Source organism: Protopterus annectens, chromosome 3.part1 (assembly GCF_019279795.1).
Source record: "Protopterus annectens isolate FY-2018-M chromosome 3.part1, PAN1.0, whole genome shotgun sequence".
In the NCBI taxonomy this organism is placed as follows: Eukaryota; Metazoa; Chordata; order Ceratodontiformes; family Protopteridae; genus Protopterus; species Protopterus annectens.
In genome coordinates, this window is record NC_056732.1 from 1,834,114,488 (window position 1) to 1,834,132,471 (window position 17,984).

General features: G+C 40.0%; 1 protein-coding gene across 1 annotated transcript in view; it reads left to right on the plus strand.

Moving 5' to 3' along the window:
- The window catches only part of LOC122798725 (zinc finger protein 260-like), a 104,207-nt gene extending 86,664 nt beyond the window's left edge, over positions 1-17,543 (plus strand). The window contains exon 4 of the mRNA XM_044067824.1: positions 12,527-17,543. Within this exon, the coding sequence (XP_043923759.1) occupies positions 12,527-14,343 (1,817 nt within the window). The 3' untranslated portion in view covers positions 14,344-17,543. The remainder of the gene's footprint in view (positions 1-12,526) is intronic.
- The last annotated feature ends 441 nt before the right edge of the window (positions 17,544-17,984 follow it).

Genomic DNA, 17,984 nt, shown 5'->3' on the forward strand with positions numbered 1-17,984 from the left:
GAAAACCCCACAGAAGCTGTACTGCCCCAGAAACGGCCTATGATGAGAGAAGAGGAGCCCACCGTAGAAGAATTAAGAACACCACTAAGGAAGATGAAGTCAGAGAAAGCAGCAGGCTCAGATGAGGTCACAGCAGATATGATACAGATGCTGGGTGAGATAGGGGAGAAATGGCTCCTGAGGGTACTAATAGCAGTGTGGAGAGGTGTATCCCAGATGACTGGAGAATAAACATACTCATGCCAGTGTACAAGAACAAAGGGGACATCAGTACAGAGGTATCAAACTCCTATCACATTGCATGAAAGTTCTGGAGAGGGTGATTGATATAGATGGGAGATGAGAAGTTTGGATTCAGATCAGGATGCAGCACAATTGACCCGGTGTTTGCATTAAGACAGATACTTGAGAAGAAGCTAGAGATGAGGAGAGAGTCCAACTGGGCATTCCTAGACTTAGAGAAATCATATGACAAGGTCCCAAGAAAGCTGATCTGGGCAGTACTGCAGTGGTTTGTAGTCCCAGAAACATTGGTAGAATTAGTGCAGGCTAGGTACAAGGACCCAGTGACTCCAGTATGAACAGTGTTTGGCCTAACACAGGAGTTCTCAGTGGGAGTTTATGTACATCAGGGTTCAGCTCTGAGCCCAATGCTATTCATACTGGTGATGGAGTACATTAGCAAACAGGTTGGAGGGGAGGGATCAACAAAGCTGCTGTATGCAGATGATGTGGCAGTGCAGGCAGACTCTGAGCTACAACTTCAGCAAAGGATAGGGGAATGGAATTGAAATCTGAAGGCACATGGGATGAAACTAAGCACAGATAAGCCGGTGGTAATGGCAGCAAATTGGGGAAATCAGAAGAAGCTGAGAATAGAGATAGAAAGAAAGATAATGGAACAGGTAAACAGCTTCAAGTATCTGGGAGGAGTAGTTGAGAAGAAGGGTAGTCTGAATGAAGAGGTCAAAGCTAGAATCAGAGGGGCTGCAGCCAACTGGCATAGAGTATCAGGTGTAGTCTATGACAGAAGAATGTCAAAGATGATGAAAAGTAAGGTGTACAAGACAGTGGTGCAACCAGTACTACTGAATGGTACTGAAACATGGGCAGTAAAGGCAGAACAGTTGAAGAAGCTAGAGGTGATGGAAATGAAGTGCCTGAGAAAGGTGGTAGGATGCACACTGCGGGACAGGCAAAGAAATGAGGACGTAAGAGCAGAAACCAAAGTAGCTCCAATTGCAGAAAAGATCAAAGAGAACAGATTATGGTGGTTTGGGCATGTGTAGAAAAGCAGAAGACAATCTGGTGAGAAGATTTGGGACAGACAGGAAGAAGGTAAGAGGAAGTGAGAACGATTTCAAATCATTTCTCTGTACAGTGTACATAGCTTCCTCAGGAAAAGGCCTTGGTCATCTGATCTCATCAGAGGCTGTGGAAGTAAGAGAAAATGGAGGGGATTAGTGAGAATGATTTCACATCATTTATCTGTGCAGTGTACGTAACATTGCTAAGTGCAGCTGTTATAGTGTGGCCTAATACGTACAATGAGAATGATTTCAAATAATTTATCTGTACAGTGTACATAATGTTGCTAAGTGCAGCTGTTACTGTGTGGCCTAATATGTACAGTCTTTTCCCCACATATGTGTTACTGGACTCAGTACAGAGCTAGAAATGTTGATGTTGTCAACCCCCTCCCCCACCCCCTAATCCCTGCTTATTCCTGTGTTAGCATGTCAAACATGTAACCCTGTAACTATAAGTAAATTGACATAACATAGGAAGCAGGAAAATTAAAATCATTTATAATTATTGTCTTCAAAGTAAGTAGCCAAGGGTTGCATCCTGCAATACCAAATGCTATGTATACATTTCCACAAAGAAAAGAACGCATTACATATGAAATTAAATTATTACAGCCAGTTTTCAACTTCTGCAACAGATATATTCAGAAGCAGTGTATACCTTTGGTGGTCGGGGGGACTGAAGTGTTAATCCACTTATTTGTTGGAAAACTTTGCTGCTTTTGCAGTTTTGCAGCCTGTCAGGAAGGCCACAATTTTGAGATGTTGCTGTGGCTGAAAAGAAGTTTGTAGTCTTATCATAAATCAGAACACATATTTTTAGTAACTGCGCATTCTGTTGGTAATTTCTTCATTTAATATTGTTAATATTTACATGGTGTTGTATTATTACAACAGTAGGCACGCCTCTAAAAATGTATTACTCAAAGGCATTAACATCAAGGCTGGCATAGCAGCAAAAGTCATGACCAGCAGGTAACTGAATGAATCCCTCAGCCCCCTGCCACTGAGGTGTGTGTGTGTATGTGTGTGTGTGTGTGTGTCGCTCCTAAAGGTATGATTTGCAGAAGTTGAGAAGACTTCTGGAAATTTCCAACACATTATCAATACCGTGCTAACTACCTTACACAAAGCTGCTGCGGTAACAGTTACTAGTGCTCCAAATAACTTATGAGACAAGTAAACACATTTCTGACTGAAAATGTCATCAAATGATCTGAATTGTCAAGATGGTAATGTAGCAGCAGACAACATCAGTGGTAATACTTCAAATCAAAGTGCAATTACTGGTATGTGCATATGCAATACAAGTTAGCTGTAAGATGTTCTTCGTGTTTCACTCTTGCAGTCATTATATTTGGGTAATTTGCTGGCAGGTTACCCTCAGTCGGCCTGAATTCCAAAGTCTTGGGTCCTGCATCAGTTGCTGTCTTCTCTTCCATGACGTCAGGTTGTCAGGGGTATAAAACATGCAGCCAACGCCATTTTCCCCAGTCTTTCTTGCCGCGCGGTGCCCGAAGCAGAAGCATTTTGCAACTGCTGGTCGGCCAACTACTGAAATACTCGAGTTTAAGTTTCAGAACCGAAGTCTTCACTAAAGCTAAGAACCCCATTGGGGAAACTTTTTTCTTGCTCCTTACCGATGTCAGAAAAAGTTAATAATTTGTATTACTTGTGGGAAGCAAATACCTCATAAGGATTTCCATTTTCACTGTATTCCTTGCCTAGGCCCTGATCACAACGTGCCTGGCTGTCGGTTTTGTGCTAGATTTAACCAACGCACTATTAAGCGTTGGTATATTTTTGCATCAAAGTATTTTGGCAACAGATTTAACTACCCAGAAATATCGTCAGATAGCAATCCGACTACCAGAGTACATAAAAAATGCAAAGAAAAGGACAGAGAAAGGCAGTTGAGATCCAAAACCGACGACGAAGCTTCTCCTAAGCCAGTCGCTGGTTCGCCGGTACTCAGTGAGGCGCTTTCGCAGCCTCTGATACCTGCTACCTTCGAGTCGCAGGCCTCTACCGAAACCCATGTGGAGTCCAGTATGCCGCAAGATACTCAAGTTAATGGACCGACGGATGTGTCTCCCTCGGATGGGTCCGGAGCCACTGAGCAGGCACCGGTTTCTGAGGGTGTATTCAGACCTCAACATTTGTATATCAAACCGTCGACAGCTGCAAAACCAAAGATAAAAGCAACTTCTAAAACTAAAAAAATGACGCATGAGCCACGTGCACAGGCCTCTATGCCTAAAAAACAGATGATCAAAATGGCTGAAGACCTCATTACCTTGATCAGGGGTACCCGTCCCCCTCCAGATAAGAGGCCTAGGCAAGACACTGATTATGAATCTTCAGATCAGGTTTCTATTTCTTCTGATTCTTCTTCTGATCAGGAATTATCTCTTCCTCCCTATGAGGATTCTGATGCAGAGGAGTCTATACCATCTGCATCTCCTCCTGAGGATTATTCATTTGGAGAAACCTTGCATACTTTGAGGGAGCATTTTCACTGGGAGAGTCAAGACTTCTCAGAATCAAAAAAAGAGGCTCAGGGATTTCCTTCTTCTCCCTCAGCACAGACCTTTAGCCATTCCCCCTGTTTTAGACATTGTGGATGATGTGTTTTCAGAGTCAAGCTTGACCTCTGACTCCTTACCTCTGGCTCCCAGTAAGCATGACAGATATTACAGGGTCCCTGACTCACATACATTTTTATTTAGAAACCCTGCTGCTGATCCTGAAACTATTTCACAGGGTCCAAAGGGAGTTAAGGCCTCAACAGCAAAAAATCCTACCTCCTCTGACAGAGATTCAAGGGCACTGGACAGATGGGGAAAAAGGTTTGCACATCTGCAACCTTGGCAATCAGTGACTTAAACTGTCAATTTCATATGCTTAAGTACCAACAACATGTTATGGGATTGCTGAAACAAAAAATGATGTTGATTTCAGAATGTGCAGAAAATAAAGAATTGCAGGAATTATTGCATGCAGCTGAACAGGTTGGAAAGCGTACTTTGCAATGTGGTTTTGATTCCTTAGAGGCCTCCTGCAGGGCCACAGTTACTGGATCTGTGGTTAGGAGGCATGCCTGGTTAAAGGAACAGAATTTGCCTGATCATGTTAAAGCTAAATTGCTAGATGCTGCTTTAAAGCATGATTCTCTGTTTGGTATTAAGGCAGAAGAGGTTTTAAAGAAAATGGAAGACAAAGCTAAGTCTATGCAAACTGTTAAAGACTTCTTACAAGTGCAGCCACCTAGATTCAGTAGACACTGGCCTACAAAAAATTGGTCCTTTCCTGTGTCAGACAGAGCTCAAAGGGGCAAATCCAGATGCCCTAAGGGTTCCAGATACCAGGCGCAAGCTTCATACAGGTCAAAGTAATGGAGCACTTCTACCTCCAAATCTGGAGGAGATAAAGCGCAAACCTACAGAAAACAATCCCAATGACTTCCCACTGCCTACTCCAAGCACTTATCTTTTGGCAGCACCCATAGGGGGAAAGTTAGCACTTTTTGCTCAAAATTGGCAGTTAATAACCTAGGACAAGTGGGTACTAAACATAGTATCACAGGGATACAGATTCCATTTCCACACTCTGCCAATGGCAAATGGTTGGCCAGATCTACCACAAAATCAATGGGCAGAGGCACAGAAACAGTTTACGTCCCTCATGGATATGGGGGCCATTCAGCCAATATCAGAACAGGAAAAAGGACAAGGTTTTTACTCAAGACTGTTCTTGGTACCCAGAAAGGACAAAGCCTGGCGGCCAATACTGCATTTATCAATTTTGAACACATACCTGGTCATTCCAAAATTCAAGATGCTGACTTTGCAGCAGCTTCTGCCCATGCTGGACAAGAATGTTTGGCTGGTGACATTAGACCTAAAGGAGGCATACCTGCATGTCCCAATAAGACAATCGTGCAGAAGATACCTCAGAGTCAAGGCTGGCTTAATGCATTACCAATTTTCTGCACTACCCTTTGGCTTATCTACTGCGCCCAGGGCCTTTTCAAAGTGCCTGACACCAGTAATGGCAGTTTGCAGACAAAGAAGTATAAAATATATCCTTACTTAGACGACTGTCTCATTCAGTCAGAGAACAAGGACATTCTTCGACACCTGGCATTTGGCAAAAGGCTTCTAACATGCCTTGGGTACACAATAAATGAAAAGAAATCACAACTGGTACCTGCTCAAAAGATAACATTCCTGGGTGCAAGCTTGAATACAACTGCCCAGATGGCTTACCTCACGCCAGACAAGCAAAAGCAATTGACTACTTAATTCAAACTAATGGCAACAAAGACCCAGTTATCTGCAAGACAAATTCTGCAGGCTTGGGCTTCATGGCATCCTGCATCATACTGATTCCATATGCAAGACTGCATATGAGGAAACTTTAATGGTGCCTGAAAGGTTTATGGAGTCAACATTCTCACAGTCTGGAAGCAATGATTCCTCTCATTCTCTGCCTACAACAGGAGTTTCTATGGTGGGCAAAGGCATGTCACCAAAACATGGGACGGACCTTCACTCTCCACCCTGCCAGCCAAACCTTAACAGCAGACACATTGGATTATGCCTGGGGGCTGACATGGCAGGAAGATGCATTCAGAGCATATGGACCCCAAAACAAATGCATCTGCATATCAACCAGAAAGAGCAGTTCAAAATGACCTAACAGCTTCAAGGACTTACTTCATCCAGGCCAACTACTGATAAAGACGGACAACATCACAGTCATGTGGTATATAAACAAGCAAGGGGGCACACACTCATACCCCCTTTGCAGATTAGCCATGGCACTGTGGGACAGCTGTGACCTACCAAATACATATTCAAGCTCAATTCCTGCCCGGAAAACAAAATACACTGGCATACGATTTAAGCAGAAACCTTATGGATCCTCACGAGTGGAAACTAAATCCACAAGTCTTCAACATGATAACAGAGAAATGGGGGAGCCCAGACATACATCTATTTGCCTCTCCTCAAAATTATCAATTGAAAAGATTCTGCACAAGGACTTATCACACGCAAACATGGAAAGTGGACGCCCTATCCTTCAGCTGGAAAAACCTATCAGTTTACGCCTTTCCTCCTCTGCCTCTTCTCCCCCAAGGTCCTCCTAAAAGTCAGACAATAGAAACCAAAGATAATACTAATTGCCCCGGACTGGCCCCGCCAGTACTGGTACCCAATCCTAAGGAACTTGTCTCAATACCCAGCTTGGACCTTACCTCAAAGACCTCAACTACTGTCCCAGTAAAAGAATCAGATCATGCACAATCAACTACATACATTGAACCTGGCAGCATGGCTGATCATGTAGCTATACAAACAACACCTCTCAGTAAAGCTGTGATGGATGTCATTTTGGAAGCCAGAAGGCCTAGTACTAGAAAATCTCATGCTGACAAATGGAAGAAATTCTGTGCTTGGAATCAAGCACAAGGAACGGATTCCGCAGAACCAAATATTCCTCAGATATTACAATACTTAACTAAGATGCTTGACAAAGGCCTATCATTCTCATCAATCAAAATCCATGCCTCTGCCATTTCGGCTCATTACACTACAGAGCCACCAATCTTTTCTCATCCTTTACTAAAGCAGTATCTCAGAGGAGCCAAAAATTTAAGGCCTCCTAGAAGATCACCATTACCTGCATGGGACCTCAATTATGTGTTGGAAAAGCTCAACCTGCCTCCATTTGACCCAGCTGCTACTGCTGATATAAAGTTCTTATCATGGAAAACAGCTCTGCTACTAGCAATTATTTCAGCAAGAAGAGTTTCAGAGCTACAGGCCCTCATGGCTGTAGAGCCTTTTATCTTATTTTACCCAGACAGGGTGCCTCTGAGGACAAATCCTGCTTTTATGCCTAAGGTGGTTTCCAGTGTGGCTCTTAACCAAACAATTAATCTGCCAACTTTTTATCCAAATCTGCAGAACAAGGGGGAGAGAATTCTGCATTCCTTGGACGTACACAGACAGCTAAGATTCTACTTGAGCAGGACTAAAGCTCTAAGAAAAACTGAGCATTTACTAGTGTCATATGCTGCAGGATCAGAAGGAAAGGCTATTTCAAAGCAGACAATTTCAAAGTGGATAAGCCACTGCATCCGTTTCTGCTACTTACACCATGGAAAACCTGTGCCCAAGGGCATTAGGTCTCATTCCACCAGAGCTGCAGCTACTTCAGCAGCATTTCTCAGAGGAGTACCAACCAAAGACATTCTAGAGGCTGCTACTTGGAGTTCTGTTCACACCTTCACAAAGCATTATCATTTGTCTCTCTACTCTAAGTCCAGGGCAGGCTTTGCCACTGCAGTGCTGCAGGGCCTTATAGCCACACCTAATGCTGTTTAGCTCCAGCCTCCCAACCATAGCTTTGGGATTCTACCCAAATGTAATGACTGCAACAGTGAAACATGAAGAAATGGTACAGTTGTGTACACTTACCATAAATGTAGATGTTCAAGTGTATTCACTGTTGCAGTCCAGGTTACCCTCCCGCCATCCCCCTGTCATTCTGGAGTTTATCTTTCCTTCTCTATCTTCTACAACCTATGTGGTGTATTTGCTTGTAGATGAAGGTAAAGTTTATATTGATGCATGTATATACATATATATATATATATATATATATATATATATACATATATATTTTTTTTTTGCTACCTTTTTGGGGGCACCTGACATTGGGGGCAAGAAAAACTAAAGAAAATGGCATCTGCTGCATGTTTTATACCCCTGACGACCTGACGTCATGGAAGAGAAGACAGCAACTGACGCAGGACCCAAGACTTTGGAATTCAGGCCAACTGAGGGCAACCTGCCAGCAGATTACCCAAATGTAATGAATGCAACAGTGAATACAATCGAACATCTACATTTATGGTAAGTGTACACAACTGTACTTTCTACATTTTGACATTATGCAAAGGATGTGGACACGCATCGTAACTTCTGCAATACTCAAGCTAACAACATAGCAAATATGACCAATTTACAGTGCCATAACATATTTAGCAAGCTCCATAGTGTTTAAATAAACCTAGATCATATGTCATATTAAATGTTGCAGTAGAAATTAAATGTCTTACTATAGAACTGTGGCCCCATCTCCAGAACCTCTGTGACTCCTCAAGCAAGCTGGTCGGCTTTCCTCAACTGCAGGTCATCATACCTATGTCTGTATTGTTTACCAGTGGGGGGGTACCAGTGAATGATAAAAGTTCATTCCTCAGCTGGGATCACACCTCTTATTTTTTAAATGGGTTTGCAGTTTTGGCCTCCAGTGTCTTCCTGTGTGGTGACTGTAAGAGGTGAAGGAAGATCTTGGTTTCTTTTTCACACCAGCTTGAGGCCCTACCCAGAGCTCTCAGAGTACAATATCTCTGCCAGGTTCAAGTCAGAATGAAGAAGTAGATATGAAATTCAGACTACCGCAGTTTTAGCCACACCCATTGAAGTGTGACATCACCCATTCAACCAGCTAACACTGTCCAACGGCAGTCACTGGGTACCGGAAAGCAGGGACATTCACAGAAGAGCTTCACATGTACCCCCCTCCACACCAGAACACTTGGGTAGAAAGCATCTGCATAGCCCATGTACTCACATGAGCTTTCTTTGGCTTATCCACAGCAGTGCAAACTTACCTACAAAGGCATTTGCACAAATGCAGAGTAACATGATTCATTGAACTGAGCAATGAAATTCCCCTTTTGCATAAGAACATTGTAAAATGTACAACATTTCTTGAACCTTTTTTAATGTCACCATTTTGACCATTACTGGACACCATGTTTCTGCAAAGATTGACAGAAAGTGAGGAATAAAGCAGATAGTTTAGAAAAGGTACATTTAGGACCAAAACATGAGAGGTAGGCTCTTTACATGGGATTTAATTGTGACATTTTCAAGATTAGCCTTTATTACAATAGTGTTGTATTACCTGTTACTGGCATGCTGTATAAAACAGGAGGCTTTGCCAATATTCAGCAGTTTAACATCAGTGGAGTTGTTTACTACACACTGCGATGTCTGGCAATGGAAATACTCTGGAGCAGGGTCCAGACAGACTTACTGCCTTTTAATAGGAAACCGCCAGTACATTGCTTGTAATTTTCTTTTCCCCACCCTTCCAATTTACTTTCAGTTCATTGTTTGCCATGCCATTGTATTCCTTCTTGCATGTAACCCAGGTGAAGAATTTCTTTAACACAACAAAAATGCAACACACACAAAAAAGATAAATTGATTCAACTTAACCAGGTTTTTTTCTTTTTTCTTTTTTTTTCACGAACATCTTTACTAAATTTTCACATATGACATAAGCAATCTTACATTTGTATACATGAAAAACAAACAAAGTGCCACCACTTTAGTTGCAAACATTGGTGCAGTGGTGCACCGTTAGCATTGTTGCCTCATAGCAAGAGGTTCCCCAATTCGATTCTCGTCTGGAGTGCCTTCTGTGTGGAGTCTGCATGTCCTCCCTGCATTCATGTGGGCTTTCTCTCTGGGTACTCCGATTTCCTCCCATGTTACAAAGACGTGCGTCTAGACCATTTCTCTCTGGGCCTCCGCTGAAAATTGGCTTTGTTCTAAGTCAGACTTTCCAGGTAAACAAGTGTTAAATAAAAAAAAATAAAAATTATACATCACAGACACCATTGAAACAACTGTAGTTGCAAACATTATACATAACTTATAATTTGTCTAGTCATTGTCAGTTAAGCATTATAAAGCTCATTCAAATCCTGCTTCTAAAATCTCATTCCTTCTCTGCATATATTGTTCCCACAATTCCCATTGTTTCCTGTATAGTTTGCTCCTTCCCTTTTCTAAAGATCCCACTTCCAGTTGTTTTATCTTTGTTACTATATTCACTACTTCTAGTAATGTTGGTCTAGACTTTGATTCCCATTTTCTGATAATTGCGTTTTTTGGTAGCCACCATAATTATACTCAGCAGGGTTTTACTATTTCTAGTCAGTTCATAACTCAAAAAAAATCATCTCCCCAGTCAATCCAATCTGCTCAACCAGCATCTCTGACACAGCAGTCCACAGGGAATCCCTAAAGTGTGCCAGCTCACTACACTCCCACAAAACATGCTCCCAGCCACTGCTTCTTTGCCTGTCACATCTGTAACATTTGCTATCCACCTGAGGAAAAATCCTTTGGAGTCTACTTGGAGTATAAAAATGCCTATGTAAACACTTCCAGGCAAAGATCCTAAATCTTCTAGACTTTGTTGCGTATTTGGGAGATGTACACATATCCTCCCATTGTGTGTTTGTGAATTGCTTATCCAGTCTCTCTTCCCAATCCTTTCTAAGCTCCTTTGATTGATTCTTATAGTTATCATGCAATATTTTATATTCTTTGTTAATTATCCCTTTTTTAATGGCAGCTTATGTTTTAGATTCTAGTAAAAATCTACCAGTGCTGGTCTTTCATTCAGGAGCCCCCTATTTCTTTCTCTTTGCCTTCCCTATCAAGGATTGATATCACAGTATAGGCAATCTCTAACCTGCAGTCCAAATAAATTCTTGGCCTCTCCCCATTCTATTACCTTTCCCTTTCTAGTTATTTGCTCCCAATACTTTGGGTCCTTTGCCAGTTTCCTTCAATAAATTCCAGCCCCTCTTGCCTATTATCTGTATCCCTAACCACAGTCATCCCTATCAGCAAAATCTCTTTTCTCCATCCTTGTGCTAGTTTACTTCTTAGAATACTCCCTGCTATTTTATGAATATAATGCTCTGTATGATTGTTGTTGTTCTCCTTAAGAGTCTGCATCCAAAATCCCAATCTCTCCTTATTTCTTGAGTTTCCTCCCTGCATCATCATCATTCCTTTCCACTTTAAATAATAGTTTTCTGCTTGTGCTATGTATAAGAGCCTTAACTGTGTTGCTCTAAAATACCCTCTCAAATTGGGTAATCCTAGTCTACCTTGTTCTATTGGAAGAATCAGCGTATCCCAATTGATCTTTACTGTCTTCCCTTCCCAGATAAAATCCTTCAACTCCTTTTAATTGCTATTCACAGTTTCTCCTCTGGTTGATAAAATATTCCTGACCTGTGTATAAGGCTAAAGGGACTAAAAACATTTTAATGACTTGTATCTTAGTATCCATATAACAAAGCTTCCAGTTTCTCAATTTTTATATTATCTTCTGTTTAGTCTCTTCCCACATATCCTTACCTGCCACAAGAGAGTCCCTGCTTCCCTTCTCAAATCAGAAACACTTCTGTATGTACCTTCGTTGAACTTCAAATTAATTGTGACCGAAGACATTGACAAATAGTGTCTGATGCTTTCCCATGAGATGGATGACTAACTGTGCTGGTTCACAATGTTATACAAAGAGCATATAATCCATGTGACACATATACATCCTAAAAAAAAATACCATGACAGCAGAATGGAAACAAGCCACGGTCAAGCCATTTGCTAAGCTTCCCAAACCAGAAAATGCTAGAAGCATTTGGCCAGTATCAATATTCCCAACACTTGGAAAGATGTTTGCAGAACTGACCTTCATGCAATTAACAGCTTAGAAAAAGAAATGTATATCCTATCTCTGTATCAGTATTGATTCTATACAGGATTTAGTACTATCCCAGCTTTCTACATTGTTAGCTGACAATGTACTCCAAAATGTTAATAAAGGCTTACTAACAGGATCAGTGTTAACTGACCTTGCCAAGGCCTTTGACCTCATACAGCATGAACTTTAATAAACTCATTAATTAGTGGCATAATGTGGAGGAGGAGGTAAAAGTACAGATATCCTCCAATGGTTTGAAAACCTCCTGATTGACAAAGACTTTCAAGTTCATTATTGACCACTTCTTTTGCTTTCTCCTCACTAACAGTGGCCATAAGGATAATTTTTATCCTCCTTACTATTTTAAATGTTTACGAACAAACTTCCTGCTGAGCTAACAGAAACCCTGGTTATCCTGTATGTAAACGATGTGATCCTTTACAGGGTGAGTACCTCACACTCTATAACATCAGAACAGAACTAGAAAATTATCTCTTCCCACTTTGCACAATGGGTGAGTTCTGTGTTTTAGGAAATGCTATTTATCTCATTGTTGCAAATTTAAAATCTGTTGTTTAATAAAAGTAAGAAACATGCCATTATATTGTTCTGATTTGTTGTATATTTAGTCAACAGGTGCGTGAATCCCATTGAGCTTCAAAGTAATCAGTTATCAATTCAGAATCATCTCAACTCTAAATATGACTGTACAGATACAATACAAGCACACGTTGAAGAGAAAATGTATAAAAATGCCATGCATGTCAGTAGTTTTGCATTTAAACCTGCAATTAAACTACAACAGAGAATTCACACTGGAGATAAACTCTATAAATGTTATATATGTAACGAAATATTTATACATAAGAGGACCCTTTCGGCACACAAAAAAATACACACCATCGAGAAACCTTATAAATGTGCATTGTGTGACAAGAGTTTTGCAAGGAAGTATAATGCTTTAACCCATGGAAAAGTACATTCTGGAGAGAAGCCATATAAATGTGCTGTGTGTGGGAAAAGTTTCAAATGGAAGAATAACCTCCTAGCACATCAGAATATGCACTTGGAAGAGAAACCATATAAATGCACCACATGTGGCAAGACTTTTATACAAAAGGGTGCCCTTTCCTTTCATGAAAAAATTCACTCTGGAGAGAAACCGTACAAATGTTTTACTTGTGGTAAGAGTTTTACACAGAAATTTTCCCTTTCAACACATGAGAAAATACATACTGGAGTTAAATCATACAGATGTGCTACATGTGGCAAGAGTTTTACACTGAAGTCTACTCTTTCAAAACATGAGAAACTGCATATAAAGAAGCCGTATACATGTGCCAGATGTGACAGGAATTTTACAGACCAGACTGAACTTTCAGCACATGAGAAAATACACACTGAAGAAAAACCTTATACATGCATCACTTGTGACAAGAAATTTGGAAGGAAGCATCACCTTTTAGCACATGAGAAAATACATGTAGAAAAGCCATCTAAATGCGTCACTTGTGATAAGAACTTTCCATCAAGGACTAGTCTTTCAGCACATGAGAATATGCACAACAGAGAAAAGCCATATAAATGTAACAAATGTGACAAGAGTTATGCACTGAAAGCTACCCTTAAAAATCATCAGAAAGTGCACACGGGTGAAAAACCATATAGCTGTGCTATTTGTGACAAGAGATTTCCAAATAGGTCTAATCTTTTTATGCATGAGAAAGTACATGCAACAGAGAAACCACATAAATGTTCCACATGTGGCAAGAGCTTTAAATGTAAGAGTCATCTCTCAACACACGAAAAAATACACACTGGAGAGAAACCACATAAATGTGCAACATGTGGCAAGTGTTTTACTCTAAAGTTCATCCTTTCAGCTCACGAGAGAATACATACCGGAGAGAAACCATATACATGTTCCACATGTGGCAAGAGTTTTACATATAAGAATTCCCTTTCAAAACATGAGAAAATTCACAGTGGAGAGAAACCACACAAATGTGCTACATGTGGCAAGAGTTTTACACTAAAGTTTAACCTTTCAGCTCATGAGAGAATACACAGTGGAGAGAAACCATATACATGTTCCACATGTGGCAAGAGTTTTACACATAAGCATTCCCTTTCAAAACATGAGATAACTCACAGTGGAGAGAAACCATACAAATGTGCTACGTGTGGCAAGGGTTTTACAGTAAAGTTTAACCTTTCAGCTCACGAGACAGTACACACTGGTGAGAAAAGATACACATGTTCCACCTGTGGGAAAAGTTTTACATTAAAGCATTCCCTTTCAAAACATGAGAAAATTCACAGCAGAGAGAAACCACACAAATGTGCTACATGTGACAAGAGTTTTACACTAAAAGCTACCCTTTTAACACATGAGAAAATACATACTAAAACTAAGTTTCCTCCCAGTTCTAATTGGATTGTCTGACTAGAACCAAAAAATGTTGGATTATTTGGATATAAAGACAAGAAAAATGTCTCATGCTTCTAAAATGATATACAATATTGCTGAATATAATTTTATATATGGCTCAGTCTGAAGGTGGCACAGATGTCCTTGCACTTATAACTGCATGTACAATTCTACCCTTGATGGACTGCATACATACTTGACATCAACAAATCCATACATAAGCAAAATTTTAAATCATGAAGGAATGAAATCTAAGATCACATCTGTGCTGAAATTAGGAAAAAAGCATTTCGGGAGTAGGTATGTATATCAACCCAGAAGTGGGCAAAAAAGGTAGCAACAGAAAGTGCTAAAAAGAAAAGAAATAACGTAAAAACCTTGACCAGAAAGAAAGTTATTGAAAGCCCACATTTTTTGTGGAATGTACAGAAAATGGCTGCAACAACCAGATGTTGATCAATGTTTGATTAAAATGATTAAGAAGAGATGAATGTCAACCAAAAAATGAAAGGCTAATTGCATCTCAAATCAGTGGACTATATACATGCTGGGTCACACAGTCTGTAAAACGGTGAGAGGTACAGACAGATGTTGATTGTATAGTACAGAGCTAGAAAAGGCTACACATCTTGTGGACTATGATGTACTCATGGCCGAGGGGTTTATACTGAACAGTAGTATAGGTGGCAAGTTTGTTATACTAGTGAGTATGGGTGCTGGTATAATGGTTACGCTGTTTACTTCATAGGCCTAAGGTACAGGGTTTGATTCTCACCTTTGAATAGGAAACTGGCTAGGCTTAAAATAGCCCAGAAGGGCAGCTAGCCTAGTACTTACCTATGAACCTAACAAGCAGCCGAGACACACTGGAAAAATGAACTACAAAACTTTCTAAAATGAAAAAAAATGATCACATGTGATCTTGCAATATCAGAAGTTACGAAAGTGGAAGAAAAAAAGAAATATTGTAGTTGAAGAAAAAAAGGACACATGCAGGATTACTTATTGAAATAGCTTCACCTAGCAACTGTAGTGTCCTGCTCATTGAAAGACATGAAGTTATAAAATATCAAAACCTGCAAGCAAAAACTTTACCAATGCAGGAGAAGGACAATCTGACAGTTCTATTACTAGCAGAAGCAACTGGGCTAATCCGAAAGAACTTCTAAGCATTCTTAAAATTGTCAGCAGTACAGGAAACCCATAAGGAGGCCATTTTGGGTACTTTGCAGTTGCTGAAAAGCTCATGCCTGTCCAGCCTCCAAGACTGAAGAAAAACTGATTCAATGAACTATAGTTATGCCTTTCTTAGGGATTGGTTACACTGCTCTCACAATACTAAAAACACCAGACATTTGGAGAAAGTAAAAAAAAAAAAAGAAACCATATAATTGTTCCACTTGTGGAAACCATATAAATGATTTACTTGTTCATAGGTGTGTACTAGGCTAATGGCCCTGGAGCCTATATAAGCCTGGCCAAAGAAGATTCCCTGGCATAATGCCGCCCAAAGTTAGTTCTCAGTGCACCTGTCAGGCAAGGTCACTGAAGTGATCTCTGGGGTGAACTTCCTATTGCCTTGTGAAAGGAATTGACATACAAGTCTCACATTTCTGAACATTAGAAAATGCACATTGGATGGTCCAAATAGAGAAATGGAATGAGTGCAAAAAAGGAACTTAATTCATACTCAGGCTTTTGTATCTTCATCAATAGACTCCATTGTTTAATAAATCTCAGCAAGACAAAAATGTATATTAAAAAATATATAGACTGTTCTATATATCATGAAAAGTATAATAGAACTGGAAGCTGGATACACTTTTTCCAGGCTAAAAAAATTACACTGGTTAAAAAACGTGCCCAGTCCTAACGTAGGCACTGGGCCAAGGCTTCTAAAGCAAGCTGTATAAATTCCTCTATAACAGAAATCTTACCACAGTATTATGTCTGGAACTTGGTGACCCCTGTGTGATAAAATAAGACATTAGTCCACAAAGCATTAACAAAACTGAATAGACCGATAAGAAGTTTAGAAAACAGGCAGACAGAGTCTTAAAAAATGTCAAGAATTATAGACAATAATTTATGAGCTTCAACCAAATTAAAGCAACAGTATGTACACCGAGGGTGAGCTATGGAAAGTTGAAATAGAAGTGATGAGAGAAGGAACACATCAGGAAAAATGAAATGGAAAAAAGAAGAGAAATTTAATATAGTGTGGTATATATACAGAAAGGAATGTTGTACCAACGGATACATCAACTTTTTAAATATATTTTAAGATCTGACTGTTTGTGTGTGTGTGTGTGTGTGTGTGTGTGTGTGTGTGTGTGTGTGTGTGTGTGTGTGTGTGTGTGTGTGTGTGTGTGTGTACTCAGGATGGCACAGATTACAAAAGAACATTTGACATCGTGCCATATTCCTGGATTGTGGAATGCTTAAAATATATGGCACATTGATGCATTACACTATAATTATATGAAATATGGCATACTGTTTTACAGTTGAGCAGCAAATTACTATACCATTTGTAAGAGTGTAATGAGAAATGTTTTTGTGTCATTTTATCTTACTAACTTTTGGTGTTTTGTCTTTCCCTCACCCAGTTAAGTTGGTTACTTAGCAGGGTGGGGTTTTGGATACACCTTGAGGTCAAGAAAACATTTCTGTGAATTGACACCTTCATTCTTTATGATGATGACCTAAACTGTCTAATACATCAGAAAAAAAGTCTAGCATGACAAGTTTTTACAACCTTTTCAGTAAAAATAAGAATGACCTTGCTGAATGTACAAAAGTGTTATTTAGTACAAGAAACATTTAAACCTCAAGTAAATATCAACCTGGTTAAATAATGTGATATAAAGTACTACAAAAAGAAATAGAGTGTTACTGTTTAGTAATGGATTACAGTTTGAAAAAAAAACGAGAACCGTGATTAGTAAGGAATACTCTAGAAGCTCAGAGCTTATATTGAAAACTGCTGTGACATCTAGGAATAAAGTTCAAACTATATAACCATTTGTTTTTATAATATACCTTTGGAACAACGGACTTGTTTCAGAAAGTATTGGACAGAAAAACACGAACATGTTGAAAGTTTGCTTTATGTTGTTGTTCTTTCAGCTTTTCCCGGTTAGGGGTCGCCACAGTGGAACTCCGGTCCACTAATGATTGGCAGTAGATTCTTACTGTGTCGTGGTGCCCGCTCAACGCCCTACCTTCAATGAAGGCATGCCCATTCACGCATGTCTTTCGAATGCCACTCAACTGCGGGGAGGACATGCAGACTCCACACAGAAGGCGCTCCAGCCAAGAATTGAATGGGAGAACCTGTTGCTGGTGAGGCAACAACGCTACCGCTGCACCACTGCGGCTTATGTTGAAAGTTTGCTTTATAATATATACAAATGAATGTATGGGGATATATCTGTATGGTTGAAGACGGGTGGGCATGCTGCACATCATCTTCGCTTATAGTTTTGTAGTTGTGGGGTTCTATGCATATCTGTAGGTGTCCTTATATGCAACCATAGTGAAGATTTTGAACCTTGATGCAAATAAATCTATGATGACATACTTTACAAAATTAGAAGAAGCATTTTAGGAGGATGTGTATAGAAATAAGCCAGAAGTGCATAAGAAACATGCAG